The 27521-nt window shown below is 48.6% G+C and overlaps 2 protein-coding genes across 2 annotated transcripts in view; one reads left to right on the top strand and one right to left on the bottom strand.

Moving 5' to 3' along the window:
• LOC134984756 (zinc finger protein 436-like) overlaps positions 1-1674 on the bottom strand; it is a 55972-nt gene extending 54298 nt beyond the window's left edge. Inside the window, exon 1 of the mRNA XM_063950249.1 lies at positions 1597-1674. The gene's annotated coding sequence lies outside the window, so the exon portion shown is untranslated. The remainder of the gene's footprint in view (positions 1-1596) is intronic.
• Positions 1-27521, top strand: part of LOC134984750 (zinc finger protein 420-like) — a 197600-nt gene that overhangs the window by 144078 nt on the left and 26001 nt on the right. The window contains exons 4-6 of the mRNA XM_063950245.1: positions 19887-19965; positions 20074-20171; positions 20306-21035. Coding sequence (XP_063806315.1) covers positions 19887-19965; positions 20074-20171; positions 20306-21035 — 907 coding nt within the window. The remainder of the gene's footprint in view (positions 1-19886; positions 19966-20073; positions 20172-20305; positions 21036-27521) is intronic.

The following is a 27521-nucleotide window of genomic DNA, read 5'->3' as shown; positions in this document are numbered from 1 at the left end:
GGTGTAGCAAAGGTGGTAGAAGACAGGCAAGGAGGTGGCAGAAGACAGGCAGTGGAAAGGCGGCAGGAGACAGGCAGGGAAAAGGTTGCAGGAGACAGGCAGGGGAAAGGTTGCAGGAAACAGGCAGGGGAAAGGTTGCAGGAGACAGGCAAGGAGGTGGCAGGAGACAGGGGAAAGGCGGCAGGAGACCGGCCAGGGGGAGCAGGAGACAGGGGAAAGGCGACAGGCAGGGAAAAGGCGACAGGAGACAGGCAGGTGGGCTGCAGGGTGGGGGTGGCAGGAGACAGGCAGGGGAAAGGCGGCAGGAGACAGACGGGGTAAAGGCAACAGGAGACAGGCAGGGGAAAGGCGGCAGGAGACAGGCAGGGGAAAGGCGACAGGAGACATTATTTGTTCTCAGGAGACTGAATAATTTCTTAATCACTTGTAATAAAAGTTATGTTTTACTCTTTGAGAATATCTCATTATTTCTTCACAAGAGTGCGCCCACAAAGTCTAATTTCTTTCTCTTGTCACTGTGACACTCCCAGGTCCCCCTCACCTCCCCAGTCATGTCCCTGTATTACTATAGATATGTGATGTCACTGTGACGCTCCCAGATCCCCTCACCTCCCCAGTCATGTCCCTGTATTATTACTATAGATATAAGTGATGTCAAAGTGACACTCCCAGATCCCCTCACCTCCCCAGTCATGTCCCTGTATTATTACTATAGATATGTGATGTCAAAGTGACACTCACAGACTCCCTCACCTCCGCAGTCATGTCCTTGTATTATTACTATAGGTATAAGTGATGTCACAGTGACGCTCCCAGGTGTGTGATATACATTTGCTTTATACTGCTTCAATTATCATCTGTTACACATGCCAGGGATATTATGGTCTCTGCTTTAATATAATCCGAGAATTTGAGCAATATTTTCAATCCCCACAATTTCATATAATAAAATTCATAATAATAATAACGACACTAAAGGCTGCACCCCAGCATAAACATAATAACATATGTCTTTATTAACAGGACACCACAGGTTGCTCCTCCAGTATAATAATAATAATTACAGGACACCACAGGCTACTCCCCCTGTATAATAATAACAGGACACCACAAGCTGCTCCTCCTGTATAATAATAATAATTACAGGACACCACAAGCTGCTCCCTCTGTATAATAATAATAATAATAATAATAATAACAGGACACCACACACTGCTACTCCTGTATTGTAATAATAACAATAACAACAACAAGAGACAACAGGCTTCTCCCCCTGTATAATAATAATAATAATAATAATAAAAATAGGACACCACAGGCTGCTCATCCTGTATAATAATAACAAGACACCACAGGCTGCTCCTGCTGTATAATAATAATATCAGGACACCACAGGCTGCTCCTCCTGTATAATAATAATAATAATAATATCAGGACACCACGGGCTGCTCCTCCTGTATAGTAATAATAACAGGACACCACAGCCTGCTTCCCCTGTATAGTAATAATAACAGGACACCACAGCCTGCTTCCCCTGTATAGTAATAATATCAGGACACCACAGGCTGCTCCCCCTGTATAGTAAGACGCCATTACCTGATCTCCACGGACACTGGCAGGCTGCAGCTGTCGATGAAAACTCACTTCCTGCATGTGGAACGCACAGTCCGGAAGTAAGGTGGAACGCACAGGCAGGAAGTAGGGTATGATTGGCAACGGCTGCTACCTGGTTACTGGCCCCTCCCCTCCTCCACCCCGCCCAAAGCCCAGCACTCTGTAATGACTATTAAGATACATGTCCTCAGTGCAGGAGGCTGGCGGCCATTTTCTTGTAGATCAGTCCGGCAGCAGCAATAGGTTCCCTGGCCGTGTAGTGACGTCAGGGGCGGCGGCCATTTTCCCCTGGTCTGAGCTCCGCCTTCCTTCTATCATTCCCACAAGGCAGCAGGAGCAGAGAGCAGCCATTGCTGTGTCTGGCAGCAGGTAATGATATTATTATTATTATTCTATAGGCTGAGCAGCTCTGGTGTCAGGTTCTGTACTACAGGGGGAGCAGCCTCTGGTGCCTTGTTATAGTGCAGCTGGAGCAGCCTCTGGTGCTGCATTATCCCTGTACAGGTGGCTGACACTCTAGTGTCCTATTACTGTAATACAGGTGGTGCAGACCCCGCCGTTACCGTAATACAGGTGGAGCAGACCCCGCCGTTACCGTAATACAGGTGGAGTAGACCCCGCCAGTACCGTAATACAGCTGGCGCAGACCCCGCCGTTACCGTAATACAGGTGGCGCAGACCAGACCCCGCCGTTACCATAATACAGGTGGCGCAGACACCACCGTTACCGTAATACAGGTGACGCAGACCCCACCGTTATCGTAATTCTATACACGGGACATTACAGGTGCTGTGGCATTGTGCTGTACAGGGGGAGCTGCCTGTGTTGTCATAGTATACAGAAGGAGTGGCCTGTGTTGTCATAATATACAGGGGTAGCATCCTGTGTTGTCATAGTATACAGGGGGAGCGGCCTGTGTTGCTATAATATACAGGGGTAACAACTTGTGTTGTCATAGTATACAGGGGGAGTGGCCTGTGTAGTCATAGTATACAGGGGTAACAACTTGTGTTGTCATAGTATACAGGAGGAGCTGCCTGTGTTGCAATAATGTACAGGGGCAGCATCCTGTGTTGTCATAATAGACAGGAGGAGCAGCCTGCGGTGTCCTGTTGTTGTTGTTATTATTATAATACGGGAGGATCAGCCTGTGGTGTCCTGTTATTAAACAGGGGGAGCAGCCATTGGTGTCCTATTATTATTATTATTATTATACAGGGGGAGAAGCCTGTGGTGTCCTGTTATTATACAGTAGGAGCAGCCTGTAGTGTCCTGGTATTATACAGGAGGAGCAGCCTGTGGTGTCCTGTCGTTATTATTATAATACGGGAGGATCAGCCTGTGGTGTCCTGTTATTATTATGCAGGAGGAGCAGCCTGTGGTGTGCTATTATTAAACAGGGGGAGCGGCCATTGGTGTCCTATTATTATTATTATTATACAGGGGGAGCAGCCTGTGGTGTCCTGTTATTATACAGTAGGAGCAGCCTGTAGTGTCCTGGTATTATACAGGAGGAGCAGCCTGTGGTGTCCTGTTATTATTATACAGTGGCATTATTATTATTATTATTATTTTCTCATACGTCCTAGAGGATGCTGGGGTCACCATTAGTACCATGGGGTATAGACGGGATCCGCAGGAGACATGGGCACTTTAAGACTTTGGGTGTGAACTGGCTCCTCCCTCTATGCCCCTCCTCCAGACTCCAGTTTTAGAATTGTGCCCAGTGAGACTGGACGCACTACAGGGAGCTCTACTGAGTTTCCCGGAAAAACTTATGTTAGGTTTTTTATTTTCAGGGAGCACTGCTGGCAATAGTCTCCCTGCATCGTGGGACTGAGGTGAGAGAAGAAGGACCTACTTCTGTGAGTTCAATGGCTCTGCTTCTGGCTGACAGGACGCCATTAGCTCCTGAGGGTCTGATCACTAGGTACGCCTAGATGCTCGTTCCCAGAGCCGGCCGTCACCCCCCTTACAGAGCCAGAAGTCAGAAGACAGGTGAGTAGAAGAAGATCAGAAGAATTCAGTGACGGCATTCTGAGGTACAGCACAGCGATCGCACGCTGCGCGCCATGCACCCACACACAGCGACACTACAGGGTGCGGGAGGGGGGTGCCCTGGGCAGCAGAAAAGCCTCAAAATAAACTGGCAAAAGGGGACATAAGTGCCTAGGCACTGTCCTAACCCCCGCCAGTATAAATATATATTTTAAAAAAGCGGGACTGAACCGCGCCATTAAGGGGTGGAGCTTCGTCTTCACAGCTCGCTCAGCGCCATTTTCCTCTACACAGGCTGCAGAGACGCTGGTCCTTCCTCACACTTCTGAATAAGTATCATGGTGCAAAACGGAGGGGGGCACAGAAATATTGGTGCAATATATGTATATATATCTATTTAATATAAAGCGCTGCAGGTCTGGGGCATTCTTTAGTGTTTCAGAACCAGTGAGTAGGCGCTGGGTTGTGAGCTGCAAATCTCTGTGTCTCTCTGACAGACTCTACTGTGGGTCTGTCCCCTATATGTCCGGTGTGTCTGAGGGTGTTTGGTGCACGTGTGTCGACATGTCTGAGGCTGAAGGCTCTTCCCTGGAGGAGGCTGTATTAGGGACACAAACGGCTGCGGGGGTGACCCTGTCGGCACCGCCGACTCCTGATTGGGTAAATGTGTTCCTCTTATTAGTAAGAGGCTAGATAAGTCTGAGTCTCAGACCCAGGCATGGAAGAAATCTGTGGGGGATATGTTATTCCAAAGTCAGGTCCCCTCAGGGTCACAGAAACGTACACTGGCCCAGTTGGCAGACACTGATACCGACACGGACACTGATTCCAGTGTTGACTATAGCGATTCCAGATTAGACCCAAAATTGGCAAAAAGCATTCAGTACATGATTGTGGTGGTTAAAGATGTATTACATATCACGGAGGACCCGGCTGTCCCTGATAAAAGGGTCTGTATGTATAAACAAAGGAAACCTGAGATATCGTTTCATCCCTCTCATGAACTGAACACGCTATTTGAAAAAGTTTGGGACGGTCCTGACAAAAAGTTTCAGATTCCCAAAAGAATTATGGCAGCTTATCCGTTTCCCTCGACGGATAGGGAAAAGTGGGAGTCACCCCCCACTGTGGACAAGGCCTTGTCTCATTTGTCTGAAAAGGTGGCTCTCCCGTCACCTGACACGGCGGCCCATAAGGATCCTGCGGATCGTAAACAAGAAACTACATTGAAGTCCATTTATGTGACCACGGGTACACTACTCCGACCTGTCATTGAGTCTGCGTGGGTAAGTAGTGCTATCGAAAAGTGGGCAGATAATTTGTCATCTGATATAGATACCCTAGATAGGGATAGTATCCTCTTGACACTGGGTTATATCAAGGACGCTGCAGCATACCTTAAGGAAGCTGTGAGAGATATTGGTCTTTTGTGATCAAAGGCCAATGCCATGGCTGTCTCAGCTAGGCGTGCGTTGTGGATTCACCAATGGAATGCTGATGCTGACTCCAAGAAAAGTACGGAATCTCTACCATATAAAAGTAAGACCTTATTTGGAGACGACCTTGATGATTTGGAGTCTAGGCTACCGCGGGTAATTCATTCTTTTTACCTTATGTTCACAACAAAAGAAAACGTACCATTATCAGATGCAATCCTTTCGGCCCAATAAATTCAGAAATGGCAGAGGTTCTTCCTTCCTTGCTACTAGAGGAAGGGGAAGAGGTAAACGATATCCAGCCTTGTCAGGCTCCCAGGAGCAGAAGTCCTCCCAGGCTTCTGCCAATTCCACCGCATGACGTCGGGGCTCCTATGCGGGAGTCCGCACTGGTGGGGGCCCGTCTCAAATTTTTAAGTCAGTTTTGGGTTCGTTCGAACCTAGACCCTTGGATTTTACAAATAGTATCCCAAGGGTACTAGCTGGAGTTTCAAGACGTCCCCCCTCGCTGTTTTTTCAAATCGGCCTTACCAGCTTTTCTTCCGGACAGGGAGGTAATTTGTGACGCAATACAAAAATTGTGTCAAAATCAAGTTATCATTAAGGTTCCCCAGTCACAACAGGGAGAAGGTTTTTATTCGAGCCTGTTTGTGGTCCCGAAGCCGGACGTCTCGGTCAGACCAATCCTATAACATGAAATCTCAGAATTTCTACCTAATGAGATTCAAATTCAAGATGTCTCACCGAGCAGTGATCACCGAGCAGTGATCTCCAGCCTGGAGGAAGGGGATTTTATGGTGTCGGTGGACATAAAAGATGCCTACTTACATGTTCCCATTTATCCTCCACACCAGGCTTACCTGAGATTTGCAATTCAGGAGTGTCATTACCAATTTCAAACGTTGCCGTTTGGTCCATCCACGGCTCCGAGGATTTTCACCAAATTAATGGCGGAGATGATTGTTCTCCTTCGCAAGCAAGGAGTCACAATTATCCCATACTTGAACGATCTCCTGATAAAGGCGAGATCCAGGGACCAGTTGGTCCGGAACGTTGCACTCTCCATGACAGTTCTTCAACAACATGGTTGGTTCCTAAACTTGCCAAAATCACAGTTGATTCCGATGATGCGGTTGTCATTTTTGGGAATGATATTGGACACAGAACTACAGAGAGTCTTTCTTCCTGTGGAAAAGGCTCTGGAACTTCAGAGTCTGGTCAAACAAATTCTGAAACCACCAATAGTGTCAATCCATCAATGCATTCGGTTGCTGGGGAAGAGGGTTGTGGCCTACGAGGCCATTCAGTTTGGCAGGTTACATGCTAGAGTGTTCCAGCGCGACCTCTTGAACAAGTGGTCCGGGTCCCATCTACACATGCACCAGAAGATAATCCTGTCGTCCAAGACGAGGGTATCACTCCTGTGGTGGCTGCACAGCTCTCACCTCCTAGAGAGGCACAGGTTCGGGATACAGGACTGGATCCTAGTGACCACGGATGCAAGCCTCCGAGGCTGGGGGGCAGTCACCATGGGAGAAAACTTCCAAGGAAGATGGTCAAGTCAGGAGACTTGTCTCCACATAAATGTTCTGGAGCTAAGGGAAATTTACAACGGCCTCCTACAAGTGGAACATCTTCTTCGAGATCTACCTGTACTGATCCAGTCAGACAATGTAACAGCAGTAGCGTACATAAACCGTCAGGGCGGAACGAAAAGCAGAGCGGCGATGGCAGAAGCCACAAGGAATTTTCGCTGGGCGGAAAAGCATACAAGCGCTCTGTTAGCAATCTTCATTCCAGGAGTGGACATCTGGGAAGCAGACTTCCTCAGCAGACACGATCTCCATCCAGGAGATTGGGGCCTCCACCAAGAAGTCTTCGCAGAGGTGACAGGTCATTGGGGAACTCCTCAAGTAGACATGATGGCTTCTCGTCTCAACAAGAAGCTTCAGAGATATTGTTCAATGTCAAGGGACCCTCAAGCGATTGCAGTGGATGCTCCCTTGACACCGTGGGTGTTTCAGTCGGTGTATGTATTGCCTTCACTTCCTCTCATTCCAAAAGTTCTAAAGATCATAAGAAGAACAAAGATCCGAGCGATCCTCATAGTTCCAGACTGGCCAAGGAGGGCTTGGTATCCAGATCTTCAGGACTTACTCATCGGAGATCCCTGGCCTCTGTGCGTGTATTAGGACTTACCGCGGCTACGTTTGACGGCGTGGCAGTTGAACGCAAAATCCTAGCACGTAAGGTTATTCTCAGTGAAGTCATTCCCACACTTATTCAGGCCAGAAAAGGGGTAACGTCTATACATTACCACCATATTTGGAGAAAATATGTGTCTTGGTGTGAATCCAAGAAGGCTCCTACGGAAGAGTTTCAGCTAGGATGGTTTCCCCATTTTCTACAAGCAGGTGTGGATGCAGGCCTAAAATTGGGCTCAATCAAGGTTCAGATTTCAGCCTTATCGATTTTCTTTCAGAAACAATTGGCCTCCCTTCCAGAAGTTCAGACTTTCCTGAAGGGCGTATTGCACATCCAACCTCCATTGGCACCATGGGATCTTAATGTGGTGTTGCAGTTCCTTCAATCACATTGGTTTGAACCTTTATGGAAGGTGGTGTTGAAATTCCTCACTTGGAAAGTGGTCATCCTGTTGGCCTTGGCATCTGCAAGGTGGGTGTCTGAGTTGGCGGCCTTGTCTCACAAGAGCCCTTATTTGATCTTCCATGAAGATAGAGCTGAATTGAGGACACGTCAGCAATTTTTCCCAAAGGTGGTTTCCTCTTTCCACATAACAAACCTATCGTGGTACCTGTGGCTACTGATGCCTTCGTTGATTCAAAATCTCTGGATGTGGTCAGAGCTTTAAAGATTTATGTCACCAGAACGGCTCACTTCAGAAAAACAGAAGCTCTATTTGTCCTGTATGCTCCCAACAAGGTTGGGTGTCCTGCTTTCAAGCAGACCATTGCGCGCTGTATCTGAAACACGATTCAGCAGGCCCATTCCACTGCTGGATTGCCATAACCGGAATCAGTGAAGGCCCATTCCACTAGGAAGGTGGGCTCATCCTGGGTGGCTGCCCGGGGGGGTCTCGGCATTGCAACTTTGCCGAGCAGCTACTTGGTCGGGGCCAAACACTTTTGCACAGTTCTATAAGTTTGACACCTTGGCCGATGGAGACCTTAAGTTTGGTCAATCGGTGCTGCAGAGTCGTCCGCACTCTCCCATCCGTTCTAGAGCTTTGGTATAATCCCATGGTTCTAATGGTGACCCCAGCATCCTCTAGGACGTATGAGAAAATAGGATTTTAATACTTACCGGTAAATCCTTTTCTCTTAGTCCGTGGAGGATGCTTGGCGCCTGTCCCAGTGCGTACTGTATCTGCAGTTAATAGTTATGGTTACACATATGCTGTGTTACGTTTCTTAAGGGCGGAACCTGGATTGCACATCCTATTACTAAAGATATCAAGAGGTGCTATCATGCTGAGGCTTCTACTACTATGCTGGGGGAAGAGAGATGCAGATGCACACTCTTAGCACTAAGAACACTGATAATAAAAATAATTGAAATAAACCCTCACAATTAACATGGGTGGTCATTCCGAGTTGTTCGCTCACAAGCTGCTGTTAGCAGCTTTGCACAAGCTAAGCCGCCGCCTACTGGGACTGAATCTTAGCATAGTAGAATTGTGAACGAAAGATTCTCAAAATTGCGAATAGACACTTCTCAGCAGTTTCTGAGTAGCTCCAGACTTACTCGGCATCTGCGATCAGTTCAGTGCTTGTCGTTCCTGGTTTGACGTCACAAACACACCCAGCGTTCGCCCAGACACTTCTCCGTTTCTCCAGCCACTCCCGCGTTTTTCCCAGAAACGGTAGCGTTTTTCCGCACACACCCATAAAACGGCCTGTTTCCGCCCAGAAACACCCACTTCCTGTCAATCACACTCCAATCACCAGAACGAAGAATATACCTCGTAATACCGTGAGTAAAATACCAAACTTCTTAGCAAATTTACTTTTCGCAGTCGCAGTGCGGACATTGCGCATGCGCACTAAGTGGAAAATCGCTGCGATGCGAAGAAATTTACAGAGCGAACAACTCGGAATGACCACCATGGAGTATAATTGAAGTTCTTAGCACACATTTGCGCAAATATGCGGGCCCATGTACCGCGGCCAGGTGACTTCATCACATGGGTCCATAACATCCCTAATATTATCACATTCTATAAATTTATACAGGACTTACCTCTAAATAGGGCCTTATCAATGTGTGATCTGAGATGCAGGAACCCAGCCAATTAAAACACCTGAGGGTGAATGGGAGGAGTGCCAATCCAGAGGAAGGAAGCCGGCCTTCCAGTGTACAATATATACACAAATATAGTGGAAAAAAGGGGGGAACCTGGATTGCACATCCTATTACTAAAGTGTGCCTCTGCATCTCTCTTCCCCCAGCATAGTGTTACGTTTCTTGTCAGCCTGTTGCTGCAATTGTTCATGCCGTTGGCCTGTGTTCTGTTGAATGCCATGTTCTGCGGTATGGTTGAGGTGTGAGCTGGTATGGATCTCACCTTAGTTTAACAATAAATCCTTTCTTCGAAATGTCCGTCTCCCTGGGCACAGTTCCTATAATGGGAGTCTGGAGGAGGGGCATAGAGGGAGGAGCCAGTTCACACCCTTTCAAAGTCTTAAAGTGCCCATATCTCCTGCGGATCCCGTCTATACCCCATGGTTCTAATGATGACCCCAGCATCCTCTACGGACTAAGAGAAAAGGATTTACCTGTAGGTATTAAAATCCTATTATACAGGGGGAGTAGCCTGTGGTGTGCAGTTGTTGTTGTTGTTGTTATTATTTTTATACAGGGGATCAGCCTGTGGCATGCTGTTATTATTATTATTATTATTATTATTATTATACAGGAGGAGCAGCCTATGTTGTCCTATTATTAATATTATAAAGAAGGAGTAGCTAGTGGTGTCCACTTATTATTATTATTATTATTATTATTATTATTATTATTATTATGCAGGAGCAGCAGCCTGTGGTGTCCTGTCATTATTATTATACAGGGGAAGCAGGCTGTGGTGTCCTGTTGTTATTATTTTCTCTAACGTCCTAAGTGGATGCTGGGACTCCGTAAGGACCATGGGGAATAGCGGCTCCGCAGGAGACAGGGCACAAAATAAAAGCTTAAGGATCAGGTGGTGTGCACTGGCTCCTCCCCCTATGACCCTCCTCCAAGCCTCAGTTAGATTTTTGTGCCCGGCCGAGAAGGGTGCAATCTAGGTGGCTCTCCTGAGCTGCTTAGAATAAAAGTTTTAGTTTAGGTTTATTATTTTCAGTGAGTCCTGCTGGCAACAGGCTCACTGCATCGTGGGACTAAGGGGAGAAGAAGCGAACTCACCTGAGTGCAGAGTGGATTGGGCTTCTTAGGCTATTGGACATTAGCTCCAGAGGGACGATCACAGGTACAGCCTGGATGGGTCACCGGAGCCGCGCCGCCGTCCCCCTTACAGAGCCAGAAGAGACGAAGAGGTCCGGTGAAATCGGCGGCAGAAGACATCCTGTCTTCAGACTAAGGTAGCGCACAGCACCGCAGCTGTGCGCCATTGCTCTCAGCACACTTCACACTCCGGTCACTGAGGGTGCAGGGCGCTGGGGGGGGGAGCGCCCTGAGACGCAATATAACAGAAATATACCTTAGGTGGCTAAAGGAATACATCACATATAGCTCCTGGGCTATATGGATGTATTTTATCCCCTGCCATTTTACACAGAAAAAGCGGGAGATAAGGACGTCGTGAAGGGGCGGAGCCTATCTCCTCAGCACACTGGCGCCATTTTCCCTCACAGCTCCGCTGGAAGGACGGCTCCCTGACTCTCCCCTGCAGTCCTGCTTCTGAATCAGGGTAAAAAAGAGAAGGGGGGGCATTTTGGCAGCAGATAACAATATAAAACAGCAGCTATAAGGGTTTAACACTTATATAAGGTTATCCCTGTATATATATATAGCGCTGGGTGTGTGCTGGCAGACTCTCCCTCTGTCTCTCCAAAAGGCTAAGTGGGGTCCTGTCCTCTATCAGAGCATTCCCGGTGTGTGTGCTGTGTGTCGGTACGCGTGTGTCGACATGTATGAGGAGGAAAATGAGGTGGAGGCGGAGCAGTTGCCTGTGTTAGTGATGTCACCCCCTAGGGAGTCGACACCTGACTGGATGATTGTGTTTAAACAATTAAGTGATAATGTCAGCAATTTGCAAAAAACTGTTGACGATATGAGAAAGCCGGCAAATCAATTAGTGCCTGTTCAGGCGTCTCAGACACCGTTAGGGGCCTTAAAACGGCCGTTACCTCAGTGGGTCGACACAGACCCTGACACAGATACTGAGTCTAGTGTCGACGGTGATGAGACAAACGTAATGTCCAGTAGGGCCACACGTTACATGATCACGGCAATGAAAGAGGCATTGAACCTTTCTGACACTACAAGTACCACAAAGACGGGTATTATGTGGGGTGTGAAAAAACTGCCAATAGTTTTTCCTGAGTCAGATGAAATAAATGAGGTGTGTGATAAAGCGTGGGTTTCCCCCGATAAAAAACAGCTAATTTCTAATAAATTATTAGCACTATACCCTTTCCCGCCAGAGGTTAGGGCGCGGTGGGAAACACCCCCTAGGGTAGATAAGGCGCTCACACGTTTATCTAAACAAGTAGCGTTGCCGTCCCCTGATACGGCCACCCTCAAAGAACCAGCTGATAGGAGGCTGGAAAATATCCTAAAAAGTATATACACACATACTGGTGTTATACTGCGACCAGCAATCGCATCAGCCTGGATGTGCAGTGCTGGAGTCGCATGGACGGATTCCCTGATGGAGAATATTGATACCCTGGATAGGGACAATATTTTGTTAACTATAGAACATTTAAAGGATGCATTGCTATATATGCGTGATGCGCAGAGGGATATTTGTACCCTGGCATCAAGAGTAAGCGCAATGTCCATCTCTGCCAGAAGAGCATTATGGACGCGACAGTGGTCAGGGGATGCAGATTCCAAACGGCACATGGAAGTATTGCCGTATAAGGGGGAGGAGTTATTTGGGGCTGGTCTATCGGACCTGGTGGCCACGGCAACGGCTGGAAAATCCACCTTTTTACCCCAGGTTACTTCACATCAGCAGAAAAAGACACGGGCCCTCATTCCGAGTTGTTCGCTCTGTATTTTTCATCGCATCGCAGTGAGAATTCTCTTAGTGCGCATGCGTAATGTTCGCACTGCGCATGCGCCAAGTAACTTTACTAAGAAGAAAGTATTTTTACTCACGGCTTTTTCATCGCTCCGGCGATCGCATTGTGATTGACAGGAAATGGGTGTTACTGGGCGGATGTACGGCGTTTTAGGGGCGTGTGGCTGGAAACGCTACCGTTTCCGGAAAAAACGCAGGCGTGTCCGGAGAAACGGTGGGAGTGCTTGGGCGAACGCTGGGTGTGTTTATGACGTCAGCCGGGACCGAAAAGCACTGAATTGATCGCACAGGCAGAGTAAGTCTGGAGTTACTCTAAAACTGCTAACTCGTTTTTGATCGCAATATTGCGCATACATCGGTCGCACATTTAAGAAGTTTAGATTCACTCCCAGTAGGCGGCGGCTTAGCGTGTGTAACTCTGCTGAAATCGCCTTGCGAGCGAACAACTCGGAATGAGGGCCACAGTCTTTTCAAACTCAGTCCTTTCGTTCCCATAAGTACAAGCGAGCAAAAGGCCACTCTTTTCTGCCCAAGGGCAGAGGAAGAGGAAAAAGACTGCACCATGCAGCCGCTTCCCAGGAGCAGAAGCCCTCCCCTGCTTCTGCCAAGTCTTCAGCATGACGCTGGGGCTTTACAAGCAGACTCCGACATGGTGGGGGCCCGTCTCAAGAATTTCAACGCGCAGTGGGCTCACTCGCAAGTGGATCCCTGGATTCTACAGGTAGTATCACAGGGGTACAAACTGGAATTCGAGGCGTTTCCTCCTCATCGGTTCCTGAAGTCTGCTTTACCAAAGTCTCCCTCCGACAGGGAGGCAGTTCTGGAAGCCATTCACAAGCTGTATTCCCAGCAGGTGATAATCAAGGTACCCCTCTTACAACAGGGAAAGGGGTATTATTCCACGCTGTTTGTGGTACCGAAGCCGGACGGCTCGGTGAGACCAATCTTAAATCTAAAATCTTTGAACACTTACATAAAAGGGTTCAAGTTCAAGATGGAGTCACTCAGAGCAGTGATAGCGAACCTGGAAGAAGGGGACTATATGGTGTCTCTGGACATCAAGGATGCTTATCTCCACGTCCCAATATACCCTTCTCACCAAGGGTACCTCAGGTTTGTAGTACAAAACTGTCATCAGTTTCAGACGCTGCCGTTTGGATTGTCCACGGCGCCTCGGGTCTTTACCAAGGTAATGGCCAAAATGATGATTCTTCTACGAAGAAAAGGCATCTTAATTATCCCTTACTTGGACGATCTCCTGATAAGGGCAAGAACCAGGGAACAGTTAGAAGTCGGAGTGGCACTATCTCAGGTAGTACTACGTCAGCACGGGTGGATTCTAAATATTCCAAAATCGCAGCTGATTCCAACGACACGTCTACTGTTCCTAGGAATGATTCTGGACACAGTCCAGAAGAAGGTGTTTCTCCCGGAGGAGAAGGCCAGGGAGTTATCCGAGCTAGTCAGGAACCTCCTAAAACCAGGACAGGTCTCAGTACATCAGTGCACGAGGGTCCTGGGGAAAATGGTGGCTTCTTACGAAGCGATTCCATTTGGAAGATTCCATGCAAGAACGTTTCAATGGGATCTACTAGACAAATGGTCCGGATCGCATCTTCAGATGCATCAGCGGATAACCCTGTCGACAAGGACAAGGGTGTCTCTCCTGTGGTGGCTGCAGAGTGCTCATCTACTAGAGGGGCGCAGATTTGGCATTCAGGATTGGATCCTGGTAACCACGGATGCCAGCCTGAGAGGCTGGGGAGCAGTCACACAGGGAAGGAATTTCCAGGGCTTGTGGTCAAGCATGGAAACGTCTCTTCATATAAACATTCTGGAACTAAGGGCCATTTACAATGCCTTAAGTCAAGCAAAACCTCTGCTTCAGGGTCAGGCGGTGTTGATCCAATCGGACAACATCACGTCAGTCGCCCACGTAAACAGACAGGGCGGCACGAGAAGCAGGAGGGCAATGGCAGAAGCTGCAAGGATTCTTCGCTGGGCGGAAAATCATGTGATAGCACTGTCAGCAGTGTTCATTCCGGGAGTGGACAACTGGGAAGCAGACTTCCTCAGCAGACACGACCTTCACCCGGGAGAGTGGGGACTTCACCCGGAAGTCTTCCACCTGATTGTAAACCGTTGGGAAAAACCAAAGGTGGACATGATGGCGTCACGTCTAAACAAAAAACTGGACAAATATTGCGCCAGGTCAAGGGACCCTCAGGCAATAGCAGTGGACGCTCTGGTAACGCCGTGGGTGTACCAGTCAGTGTATGTGTTCCCTCCTCTGCCTCTCATACCAAAAGTATTGAGAATCATAAGAAGGAGAGGAGTAAGAACTATACTCGTGGTTCCGGATTGGCCAAGAAGGACTTGGTACCCGGAACTTCAAGAGATGCTCACGGACGAACCGTGGCCTCTACCTCTAAGAAAGGACCTGCTACTGCAGGGGCCTTGTCTGTTCCAAGACTTACCGCGGCTGCGTTTGACGGCATGGCGGTTGAACGCCGGATCCTAAAGGAAAAGGGCATTCCCTACCCTGGTCAAAGCCAGGAAGGAAGTAACCGCAAAACATTATCATCGTATTTGGCGTAAATATGTTGCGTGGTGTGAGGCCAAGAAGGCCCCTACAGAGGAATTTCAACTGGGTCGTTTCCTGCATTTCCTGCAAACAGGACTGTCTATGGGCCTATAATTAGGTTCCATTAAGGTTCAAATTTCGGCCTTGTCGATTTTCTTCCAGAAAGAACTGGCTTCAGTACCTGAAGTTCAGACATTTGTGAAAGGGGTGCTGCACATACAGCCTCCTTTTGTGCGTCCAGTGGCACCTTGGGATCTCAATGTTGTGTTGAGTTTTCTAAAATCACATTGGTTTGAACCACTTTCCACGATAGACTTAAAATATCTCACGTGGAAGGTGTCGATGCTGTTAGCCTTGGCTTCAGCCAGGCGTGTGTCAGAATTGGCGGCTTTATCATGTAAAAGCCCTTACTTAATATTTCATTCTGACAGGGCGGAATTGAGGACTCGTCCTCAATTTCTACCTAAGGTGGTTTCTGCATTTCACATGAACCAACCTATTGTGGTGCCTGCGGCTACTAGGGACTTAGAGGACTCTAAGTTGCTTGACGTTGTCAGGGCCTTGAAAATATATGTTTCCAGGACGGCTGGAGTCAGAAAATCTGACTCGCTGTTTATCCTGTATGCACCCAACAAGCTGGGTGCTCCTGCTTCTAAGCAGACTATTGCTCGTTGGATTTGTAGTACAAGTCAGCTTGCACATTCTGTGGCAGGCCTGCCACAGCCAAAATCAGTAAAAGCCCATTCCACAAGGAAAGTGGGCTCATCTTGGGCGGCTGCCCGAGGGGTCTCGGCTTTACAACTTTGCCGAGCAGCTACTTGGTCAGGGGCAAACACGTTTGCTAAATTCTACAAATTTGATACCCTGGCTGAGGAGGACCTGGAGTTCTCTCATTCGGTGCTGCAGAGTCATCCGCACTCTCCCGCCCGTTTGGGAGCTTTGGTATAATCCCCATGGTCCTTACGGAGTCCCAGCATCCACTTAGGACGTTAGAGAAAATAAGATTTTACTTACCGATAAATCTATTTCTCATAGTCCGTAGTGGATGCTGGGCGCCCATCCCTAGTGCGGATTGTCTGCAATACTTGTATATAGTTATTGTTACAAAAAAATTCGGGTTATTATTGTTGAGCCATCTTTCAGAGGCTCCTTTGCATTTATCATACTGTTAACTGGGTTCAGATCACGAGTTGTACGGTGTGATTGGTGTGGCTGGTATGAGTCTTACCCAGGATTCAGTATCCTTCCTTATTATGTACGCTCGTCCGGGCACAGTATCCTAACTGAGGCTTGGAGGAGGGTCATAGGGGGAGGAGCCAGTGCACACCACCTGATCCTTAAGCTTTTATTTTGTGCCCTGTCTCCTGCGGAGCCGCTATTCCCCATGGTCCTTACGGAGTCCCAGCATCCACTACGGACTATGAGAAATAGATTTATCGGTAAGTAAAATCTTATTATACAGAAGGTAGTAGCCTGTTGTGTTCTATTATTATTATTTTTTTGCAGAGGGAGCAGCCTGTGGTGTCATTTTATTATAACTATAAATGGAGAGCTGAATGGGGTGTCCTGTTGTTATTATTATAATACGGGGGGAGCAGGTTTTTGTGTATGGTTATTATTATACAGGGACAGCAGCTTGTGGTGTCTTATTATTATCTCCTATATATTTGCCTTAATCTGTGACTCTGTGCTGTAACGCTGGGCGGAGTTACAGTGGTGGGTGGAGTTATTCAAATGAGTCACAGAACTGGGCAAATCTATAGGAGAGCAGCAGCAGAAGCAGATGGTATGGGCATGGCACAGGCAGGGGTGCATACCTCCCAGCTTTCTTCAGACAGAAGGAGGGACACACACACACACACACACACACACAAAACAACACACAGCGAAAAGGGGGCGTGGTCAACAAAAGGGGCGTGGCTTCACAGTAGGGAACCCGTTTTCGTCAGTGAGGGGGCATGCCCAGCGCTCTGTGAGCTGCTGGCATGCCCCCAAGGGCAGATTATGAGTCTGGGGTCCCAGGGCACTTAAGACAAGGGGCCCTATCTCATTGCTGTGCCTGCTGTGGGATTAGGGGCGTGGCCTAATCGCGCCCGCGAAGCCACCCCCCCTTATGCAAATTCCAGGCATTTTTATTTATTTTTATGGAATTTTGGCCCCTCAGCTAGAGGTAAATCCAGAGGAGGTGGTCGCTCCCCCCCTACACACCCGCACAGGCAGAAGAAAGCCGGGAGACTGCTGCCTCCCTGCTACACCACAGACCTGCCAATACGCAGCAGCGTGTGCTGACTGTAACACAATGCTGCCGCTGTTGCTGGCAGGACGAGGGAGCTTCTGAGCTGGGACAGAGCTACTCCAGCCAGGGGGCCCCATAAAACTGTGGGGCCCATGGTACGTACCCCCTGCCCCCCTTAATCCGGCTCTGCTGCTGGAACCCCCCCTTAATCCGTACCCCCTGATGCCTCCTCTCCCTCTGTCTCCACTAAATTCACCGCTGCTCTAAGCAAAACAGAGAGTACAGGAGCTTCCCAACTGCCCCACCCCACCCCCGCCCCTTCCCATCCAACAGCACCTCCGGAACCCTTCACCCATCCGCAACATTCCCGCACCTGCCCCTCTCCCACCCTTGGCACCCCTGCCCTTCCCCCACCGGCAGTACCTCCGGACCCCATCCCCCATCTGCAGCCCCCACTCCTCTGCCCCTCCCCCACCCGCAGCATCTCCCGACCCTTCCCCATCCGGGCCCCCCGCTTCCACCCCCCCCTCTACCCGCAGCATCTACAAACACCCTCCCCCATCCACAGCCCCCCCCCCGCACCTGCTACATTCTGTACATTGTGCCCTGCAGGTGCTGTTCACGCCGTCGCAAGGGGCTGCGCCTCCTTCACCATTGCACGCCCTTTCATTGTGCAATATTTAACCACTAACAAAGGAATGCAGGTAATACTCTGTATAATACAAATATTGAACCCCAGAAAGGCATGCAAGGGTTTAATGGGGTGTAGCCCCTTGCGACGGTGTGAAGAGCGCCCGTAGGGCGCGATGAAGCACCTAGTTATTATTATTATACATTTGGAGTGGTGGTGATGTCACAGTGATGTCACTTATATCTATAGTAATAATACAGGGACATGACTGGGGAGGTGAGGGGGATCTGGGAGCATCTCAGTGACATCACTTATATCTATAGTAATAATACAAGGACACGACTGTGGAGGTGAGGAGGTCTGGGAGAGACACAGTGACATCACTTATATCTATAGTGATAATACAGGGACATGAATAAGGAGGTGAGGGGGTCTGGGAGCTTCACAGTGACATAACTTATATCTATAGTGATAATACAGGGACATGACTGGGGAGGTGAGGGGGTCTGGGAGCTTCACAGTGACATCACTTATATCTATAGTGATAATACAGGGACATGACTGGGGAGGTGAGGGGATGTGGGAATGTCACAGTGACATCACATATTTATTATAATAATACAGGGACATGACTGGGAAGGTGAGTACATCTGGGAATGTCACAGTGACATCAATTACATCTATAGTAATAATACAGGGACATGACTGGGGAGGTGAGGGGATCTGAGAATGTCAGTGTGACATCAATTACATCTATAGTAATAATACAGGGACATGACTGGGGAGGTGAGGGGGATCTGGGAGCATCTCAGTGACATCACTTATATCTATAGTAATAATACAGGGACATGACTGGGAGGTGAGGGGATCTGAGAATGTCACAGTGACATCAATTACATCTATAGTAATAATACAGGGACATGACTGGGGGTGAGGGTAATCTGGGAGCATCACATTTACATAACTTTTATCTATAGTAATAATACAGGGACATGACTGCGGAGGTGAGGGGATCTGGGAATGTCACTATGACATTACTTATATCTATAATAATAATAATACAGGGACATGACTGGGGAGGTGAGGAGATCTGGGAGTATATACAGTGATATTGATGTCTCCCCCATTTAGCAGGATTACACCATAGTGAAGAAGACATTCGGTGAGCATGAGACCCCCAGCCACCATCCTCGTGTTGCAGGTGGACTAAGCAGGACCTAGAGCCCCATCACGGTGCCTCCACCTCACTTACTGACCCACTGATACATAAGAGACACAATGACCAGAAGATCCTGGAACTCACCAACAAGATCATTCAGCTGCTGACTGGAGAGGTGACTGCTGGGTATGGGGCATTATACAGTAACACCAGGGGTTGTGTCTGGGTGATGACTGGAGAGGTGACTGCTGGGAATGGGGCATTATACAGTAACACCAGGGGGACGTGTCTGGGTGATGACTGGAGAGGTGACTGCTGGGAATGGGACATTATACAGTAACACCAGGGGATGTGTCTAGCTGATGACTGGAGAGGTGACTGCCGTGAATGGGACATTATACAGTAACACCAGGGGATGTGTCTGGGTGATGACTGGAGAGGTGACTGCTGGGAATGGAGCATTATACAGTAACACCAGGGGATGTGTCTGGGTGATGACTGGAGAGGTGACTGCTGGGAATGGGACATTATACAGTAACACCAGGGGACGTGTCTGGGTGATGACTGGAGAGGTGACTGCCAGGAATGGGGTATTATACAGTAACACCAGGGAATGTGTCTGGGTGATGACTGGAGAGATGACTGCTGGGAATGGGGCATTATACAGTAACACCAGGGGATGTGTCTGGGTGATGACTGGAGAGGTGACTGCTGGGAATGGGGCATTATACAGTAACACCAGGGGATGTGTCTGGGTGATGACTGGAGAGGTGACTGCTGGGAATGGGGCATTATACAGTAACACCAGGGGATGTGTCTGGGTGATGGCTGGAAAGGTGACTGCTGGAAATGGGACATTATACAGTAACACCAGGGGATGTGTCTGGGTGATGACTGTAGCACTGTGTGTGTCAGGTTCCTATAAGGTGTCAGGATGCCACTGTCTATGTCTCCATGCAGGAGGGGGAGTATATAGAGGAACACAGGGATCTGTACAAGGACGTGATGATGGAGAATCACCGGCCCCTCACATCACTGGGTAAGAGGAGACTGTCATGTATTGTACAGGGGAGAGCAGGTATATATACTCACATCACCTGATGATCACATATATACACTGTACTCAGTCACTGTGTGTCTCCTACAGATGGGCCCAGTAACAGAGATACCCCAGAGAGATGTCCCCGTCCTCTGTATTCCCAGAATTGTACAGAGGAGAATCACAGGATCCCACAGGAGGATCAGGTAGGTGGGATTTAGGGTCTCCCCAATATACCAAAGTGACTGTCACTATATGATCTGTAGAGAAGCTGTGTGTCTTATACACTGATATTATACTGTTTCACCTCAGTTTAATCTGTTTGCAAATGTCATTATAGTACATGACTGATATGAAGGCAGAAGATATAGAGGGAGAAGAAGAGACGTATGTGACTGATATAAAGGCAGAAGATATAGAGGGAGAAGAAGAGACGTATGTGACTGATATAAAGGCAGAAGATACAGAGGGAGAAGAAGAGACGTATGTGACTGATATGAAGGCAGAAGATATAGAGGGAGAAGAAGAGACGTATGTGACTGATATAAAGGCAGAAGATATAGAGGGAGAAGAAGAGACGTATGTGACGGATATAAAGGCAGAAGATATAGAGGGAGAAGAAGAGACGTATGTGACTGATATAAAGGCAGAAGATACAGAGGGAGAAGAAGAGACGTATGTGACTGATATGAAGGCAGAAGATATAGAGGGAGAAGAAGAGACGTATGTGACTGATATAAAGGCAGAAGATATAGAGGGAGAAGAAGAGACGTATGTGACTGATATAAAGGCAGAAGATACAGAGGGAGAAGAAGAGACGTATGTGACTGATATGAAGGCAGAAGATACAGAGGGAGAAGAAGAGACGTATGTGACTGATATAAAGGCTGAAGATATAGAGGGAGAAGAAGATACGTATGTGACTGATATAAAGGCAGAAGATATAGAGGGAGAAGAAGAGACGTATGTGACTGATATAAAGGCAGAAGATATACAGGGAGAAGAAGAGACGTATGTGACGGGTGATCAGCAGTGTAAGGAGGAGGAGATCCCTACAGATATCAGCACAGGTGAGTAATAAACACTTATTACAGAAAAGAGTCATATATTCTCCTTGCTCAGTCACTACAGCAATCTCTTATCCTACAGCCTCCTCTGTCAGTACAAACTAATGAGGAATATGTATTTTCCCAGTGGTGGAGTCAGAAGCCATCAGCCCCTATTATGCTCCTGCTCTCCTCTCACATCATGCCACTGACCAGCCCAGAGATCTGACCAGTCTCCTCCACACACTCTCTGGTGTATCTCATACATCAGGAGCCATCAGCCCCTATTATACTCCTGCTCTCCCCCTCACATAATGTCACTGTGTGTTACCAGCCCAGAGATCTGACCAGTCTCCTCCCCAGACTCTCTGGTGTATCTCATACATCAGGAGCCATCAACACCTATTATACTCCTGCTCTCCCCTCACATCATGCCACTGACCAGCCCAGAGATCTGACCAGTCTCCTCCACACACTCTCTGGTGTATCTCATACATCAGGAGCCATCAGCCCCTATTATACTCCTGCTCTCCCCCTCACATCATGTCACTGTGTGTTACCAGCCCAGAGATCTGACCAGTCTCCTCCCCAGACTCTCTGGTGTATCTCATACATCAGGAGCCATCAGCACCTATTATACTCCTGCTCTCCCCCTCACATCATGTCACTGTGTGTTACCAGCCCAGAGATCTGACCAGTCTCCTCCCCACACTCTCTGTTGTATCTCATACATCAGGAGCCATCAGCACCTATTATACTCCTACTCTCCACCTCACATCATGTCACTGTGTGTTACCAGCCCAGAGATTTATTTATTTATTTATTAACAGTTTCTTATATAGCGCAGCATATTCCATTGCGCTTTACAATTAGGACAACAGTAATAGAACAAAACTGGGTAAAAACAGACAGACATAGAGGTAGGAAGGCCCTGCTCGCAAGCTTACAATCTGACCAGTCTCCTCCCCACACTCTCTGGTGTATCTCATACATCAGGAGCCATCAGCCCCTATTATACTCCTGCTCTCCCCCTCACATCATGTCACTGTGTGTTACCAGCCCAGAGATGTGACCAGTCTCCTCCCCACACTCTCTGGTATATCTCATACATCAGGAGACATCGGCCTCTATTATACTCCTGCTCTCCCCCTCACATCATGTCACTGTGTGTTACCTGCCCACAGATCTGACCAGTCTCCTCCCCACTCTCTCTGGTGTATCTCTTACATCAGCAGCTATCAGCCTCTATTTCTCTAACGTCCTAGTGGATGCTGGGGACTCCGTAAGGCCATGGGGAATAGACGGGCTCCGCAGGAGACTGGGCACTCTTAAAGAAAGATTAGGTACTATATCTGGTGTGCACTGGCTCCTCCCTCTATGCCCCTCCTCCAGACCTCAGTTAGAATCTGTGCCCGGCCAGAGCTGGGTGCTCCTAGGAGGCTCACCATTAGCACCAGAGGGATCAAACACCGGTACCGTACCACGATCGTCCGTTCCCGGAGCCGCGCCGCCGCCGTCCTCGCAGAGCCAGAAGTTCTGAAGACCAGGAGAAGCAAGAAGACATCGAAGTCGGCGGCATGAAGACTCCTGTCTTCACATAAGGTAGCGCACAGCACCGCAGCTGTGCGCCATTGCTCCCACTGCACACCACACACTCCGGTCACTGTAAGGTGCAGGGTGCTGGGGGGGGGCGCGCCCTGGGCAGCAATTTCAATACCTTTTGGGCAAAAATGAGCATATATACAGTCCCAGACTGTATATATGTAAAATTCCCGCCATTTCTCTAACGTCCTAGTGGATGCTGGGACTCCGTCAGGACCATGGGGAATAGCGGGCTCCGCAGGAGACAGGGCACATCTAAATAAAGCTTTTAGGATCACATGGTGCGTACTGGCTCCTCCCCCTATGACCCTCCTCCAAGCCTCAGTTAGGTTTTTGTGTCCGTCCGAGAAGGGTGCAATCTAGGTGGCTCTCCTAAAGAGCTGCTTAGACAAAGTTTTTTTAGGTTTAAATCTCAGTGAGTCCTGCTGGCAACAGGATCACTGCATCGAGGGACTTAGGGGAGAGATTTCCAACTCACCTGCGTGCAGGATGGATTGGAGTCTTAGGCTACTGGACACTTAGCTCCAGAGGGAGTCGGAACACAGGTCATCCTGGGGTTCGTCCCGGAGCCGCGCCGCCGACCCCCCTTACAGATGCTGAAGATCGGAGGTTCGGAAGCAGGCGGCAGAAGACTCCTCAGTCTTCATGAAGGTAGCGCACAGCACTGCAGCTGTGCGCCATTGTTGCTACACTTCTCACTGATCAGTCACGGAAGGTGCAGGGCGCTGCTGGGGGCGCCCTGGGCAGCAATATTAAATACCTTTAGTGGCGAAAAATACATCACATATAGCCATTAAGGCTATATGTATGTATTTAACCCAGGCCAGTTTTCTTAAAACCCGGGAGAAAAGCCCGCCGAAAAGGGGGCGGAGCTTATTCTCCTCAGCACTCAGCGCCATTTTCCTGCTCAGCTCCGCTGGTGAGGAAGGCTCCCAGGACTCTCCCCTGCACTGCACTACAGAAACAGGGTAACAAAGAGAAGGGGGGCATAATTTGGCGATATTTATATATTAAAAGCGCTTATAACAAAAACAACACCTTTTAGGGTTGTTTATATACATTTATAGCGTTTTTGGTGTGTGCTGGCAAACTCTCCCTCTGTCTCCCCAAAGGGCTAAGAGGGTCCTGTCTTCGATTAGAGCATTCCCTGTGTGGCTGCTGTGTGTCGGTACGCGTGTGTCGACATGTATGAGGACGATGTTGGTGTGGAGGCAGAGCAATTGCCGGTAATGGTGATGTCACCCCCTAGGGAGTCGACACCGGAATGGATGGCTTTAGTTATGGAATTACGTGATAATGTTAGCACATTACAAAAGTCAGTTGACGAAATGAGACGGCCGGAAAACCAGTTAGTACCGGCTCAGGCGTCTCAGACACCGTCAGGGGCTGTAAAACGTCCCTTACCTCAGTCAGTCGACACGGGTACTGACACAGATGAATCTAGTGTCGACGGTGAAGAAACAAACGTATTTTCCAATGGGGCCACACGTTATATGATCACGGCAATGAAGGAGGCTTTGCAGATCTCTGATACTGCTGGTACCTCAAAAAGGGGTATTATGTGGGGGGTGAAAAAAACTACCTGTAGCTTTTCCAGAATCAGAGGAATTGAATGACGTGTGTGATGAAGCGTGGGTTAACCCAGATAGAAAACTGCTAATTTCCAAGAAGTTATTGGCATTATACCCTTTCCCACCAGAGGTAAGGGCGCACTGGGAAACACCCCCTAGGGTGGATAAGGCGCTCACACGTTTATCAAAGCAAGTGGCGTTGCCGTCTCCTGATACGGCCGCCCTCAAGGATCCAGCGGATAGGAGGCTGGAAACTACCCTAAAAAGTATATACACTCATACTGGTGTTATACTGCGACCGGCAATAGCCTCAGCCTGGATGTGCAGTGCTGGGGTAGTGTGGTTGGATTCACTGACTGAAAATATTGATACCCTGGATAGGGACAGTATTTTATTGACTCTAGAGCAATTAAAGGATGCGTTTCTTTATATGCGAGATGCTCAGAGGGATATTTGTACTCTAGCATCAAGAGTAAGTGCGATGTCCATATCTGCCAGAAGAAGTTTATGGACGCGACAGTGGTCAGGTGATGCGGATTCCAAAAGGCGTATGGAAGTATTGCCATATAAAGGAGAGGAATTATTTGGGGTCGGTCTTTCGGACCTGGTGGCCACGGCAACTGCCGGCAAATCCACTTTTTTACCTCAGACCCCCTCCCAACAGAAAAAGACACCGTCTTTTCAGCCGCAGTCCTTTCGCTCCTATAAAAACAAGCGAGCAAAAGGACAGTCTTATCTGCCGCGAGGCAGAGGAAAGGGTAAGAGAGGGCAGCAAGCAGCCCCTGCCCAGGACCAGAAGCCCGCCCCGGGTTCTACAAAGCCATCAGCATGACGCTGGGGCTTTACAAGCGGACTCAGGAGCGGTGGGGGGTCGACTCAAGATTTTCAGCAATCAGTGGGCTCGCTCACAGGTGGACCCGTGGATCCTGCAGATAGTATCTCAGGGTTACATGTTGGAGTTCGAAAGGTCTCCCCCTCGCCGGTTCCTAAAGTCTGCTTTACCAACGTCTCCCTCAGAAAGGACGACGGTATTGGAAGCCATTCACAAGCTGTATTCTCAGCAGGTGATAGTCAAGGTACCCCTCCTACAACAAGGAAAGGGGTATTATTCCACACTATTTGTGGTACCGAAGCCGGACGGTTCGGTAAGACCTATTCTAAACCTGAAATCCTTGAACCTGTACATACAGAAATTCAAGTTCAAGATGGAGTCACTCAGAGCAGTGATAGCGAATCTGGAAGAAGGGGACTTCATGGTGTCCCTGGACATAAAAGATGCTTATCTGCATGTCCCAATTTACCCCTCACACCAAGGGTATCTCAGGTTCGTGATACAAGACTGTCATTATCAGTTTCAAACGCTGCCGTTTGGTTTGTCCACGGCACCTCGGGTCTTTACCAAGGTAATGACCGAAATGATGGTTCTTCTACGAAGAAAAGGCGTATTAATTATCCCTTACTTGGACGATCTCCTGATAAGGGCAAAGTCCAGAGAACAGCTGGAAGTCGGTGTAGCACTAACCCAGGTAGTGCTTCAGCAACACGGGTGGATTCTGAATCTTCCAAAATCTCAATTGACCCCGACAACACGTCTGCTGTTCCTGGGAATGATTCTGGACACGGTTCAGAAAAAGGTGTTTCTCCCGGAGGAGAAAGCAAGGGAGTTATCCGAACTTGTCAGGAACCTCCTAAAACCAGGAACTGTGTCAGTACATCAATGCACAAGAGTCCTGGGAAAGATGGTGGCTTCTTACGAAGCAATTCCATTCGGCAGATTCCATGCACGAACATTTCAGTGGGATCTGCTGGACAAATGGTCCGGATCGCATCTGCACATGCATCAGCGGATAACACTGTCACCAAGAACAAGGTTGTCTCTCCTGTGGTGGTTGCAGAGTGCCCATCTGTTAGAGGGCCGCAGATTCGGCATACAGGACTGGGTCCTGGTGACTACGGATGCCAGCCTACGAGGCTTGGGAGCAGTCACGCAGGGAAGAAACTTCCAGGGCGTGTGGTCAAACCTGGAGACGTCCCTTCACATAAATATACTGGAGCTAAGAGCGATCTACAATGCTCTAAGCCTGGCAAAACCGCTGCTTCAGGGTCAGCCGGTGTTGATCCAGTCGGACAACATCACGGCAGTCGCCCACGTAAACCGACAAGGCGGCACGAGAAGCAGAAGAGCAATGACAGAAGCTGCAAGGATTCTGCGCTGGGCGGAAAATCATGTCATAGCACTGTCAGCAGTGTTCATCCCGGGAGTGGACAACTGGGAAGCAGACTTCCTCAGCAGACACGACCTTCACCCGGGAGAGTGGGGACTTCATCCAGAAGTATTCCACATGATTGTGAACCATTGGGAAAAACCAAAGGTGGACATGATGGCGTCTCGCCTCAACAAAAAATTGGACAGATATTGCGCCAGGTCAAGAGACCCCCAGGCAATAGCTGTGGACGCTCTGGTAACACCGTGGGTGTACCAGTCAGTGTATGTGTTCCCTCCTCTGCCTCTCATACCAAAGGTACTGAGAATTATACGGAAAAGGGGAGTAAGAACAATACTAGTGGCTCCGGACTGGCCAAGAAGAACTTGGTATCCGGAACTTCAAGAGATGCTCACGGAGGATCCGTGGCCTCTACCGCTAAGAAGGGATCTGCTTCAGCAGGGACCTTGTATGTTCCAAGACTTACCGCGTCTGCGTTTGACGGCATGGCGGTTGAACGCCGGATTCTAAAAGAAAAGGGCATTCCAGAGGAAGTTATTCCTACCTTGATTAAGGCTAGAAAGGAAGTGACTGTACAACATTATCACCGCATTTGGCGAAAATATGTTGCGTGGTGTGAGGCCAAGAAGGCCCCAACGGAAGAATTTCAATTGGGTCGATTCTTACATTTCCTGCAAGCAGGATTGTCTATGGGCCTAAAATTGGGGTCCATTAAAGTTCAAATTTCGGCCTTATCAATCTTCTTCCAGAAGGAATTGGCGTCAGTGCCTGAAGTACAAACTTTTGTCAAAGGTGTACTACATATACAACCCCCAATTGTGCCTCCAGTGGCACCGTGGGATTTGAACGTAGTTTTGAATCTTCTCAAATCTCATTGGTTTGAGCCTCTAAAATTGGTAGATTTAAAATACCTTACATGGAAGGTAACCATGCTATTGGCCCTGGCTTCAGCCAGGAGAGTTTCAGAGTTGGCGGCTTTATCGTACAAAAGCCCATATCTGAATTTCCATTCGGACAGGGCAGAACTGCGGACACGTCCTCATTTTCTCCCTAAGGTGGTTTCGGCTTTTCACTTGAACCAGCCTATTGTGGTGCCTGCGGCTACTAGCGAC

This window comes from Pseudophryne corroboree (assembly GCF_028390025.1).
Source record: "Pseudophryne corroboree isolate aPseCor3 chromosome 3 unlocalized genomic scaffold, aPseCor3.hap2 SUPER_3_unloc_8, whole genome shotgun sequence".
In the NCBI taxonomy this organism is placed as follows: domain Eukaryota; kingdom Metazoa; phylum Chordata; class Amphibia; order Anura; family Myobatrachidae; genus Pseudophryne; species Pseudophryne corroboree.
Note: the sequence above shows the minus strand (reverse complement) of the source record. Positions and strands in the feature narration are given on the sequence as shown.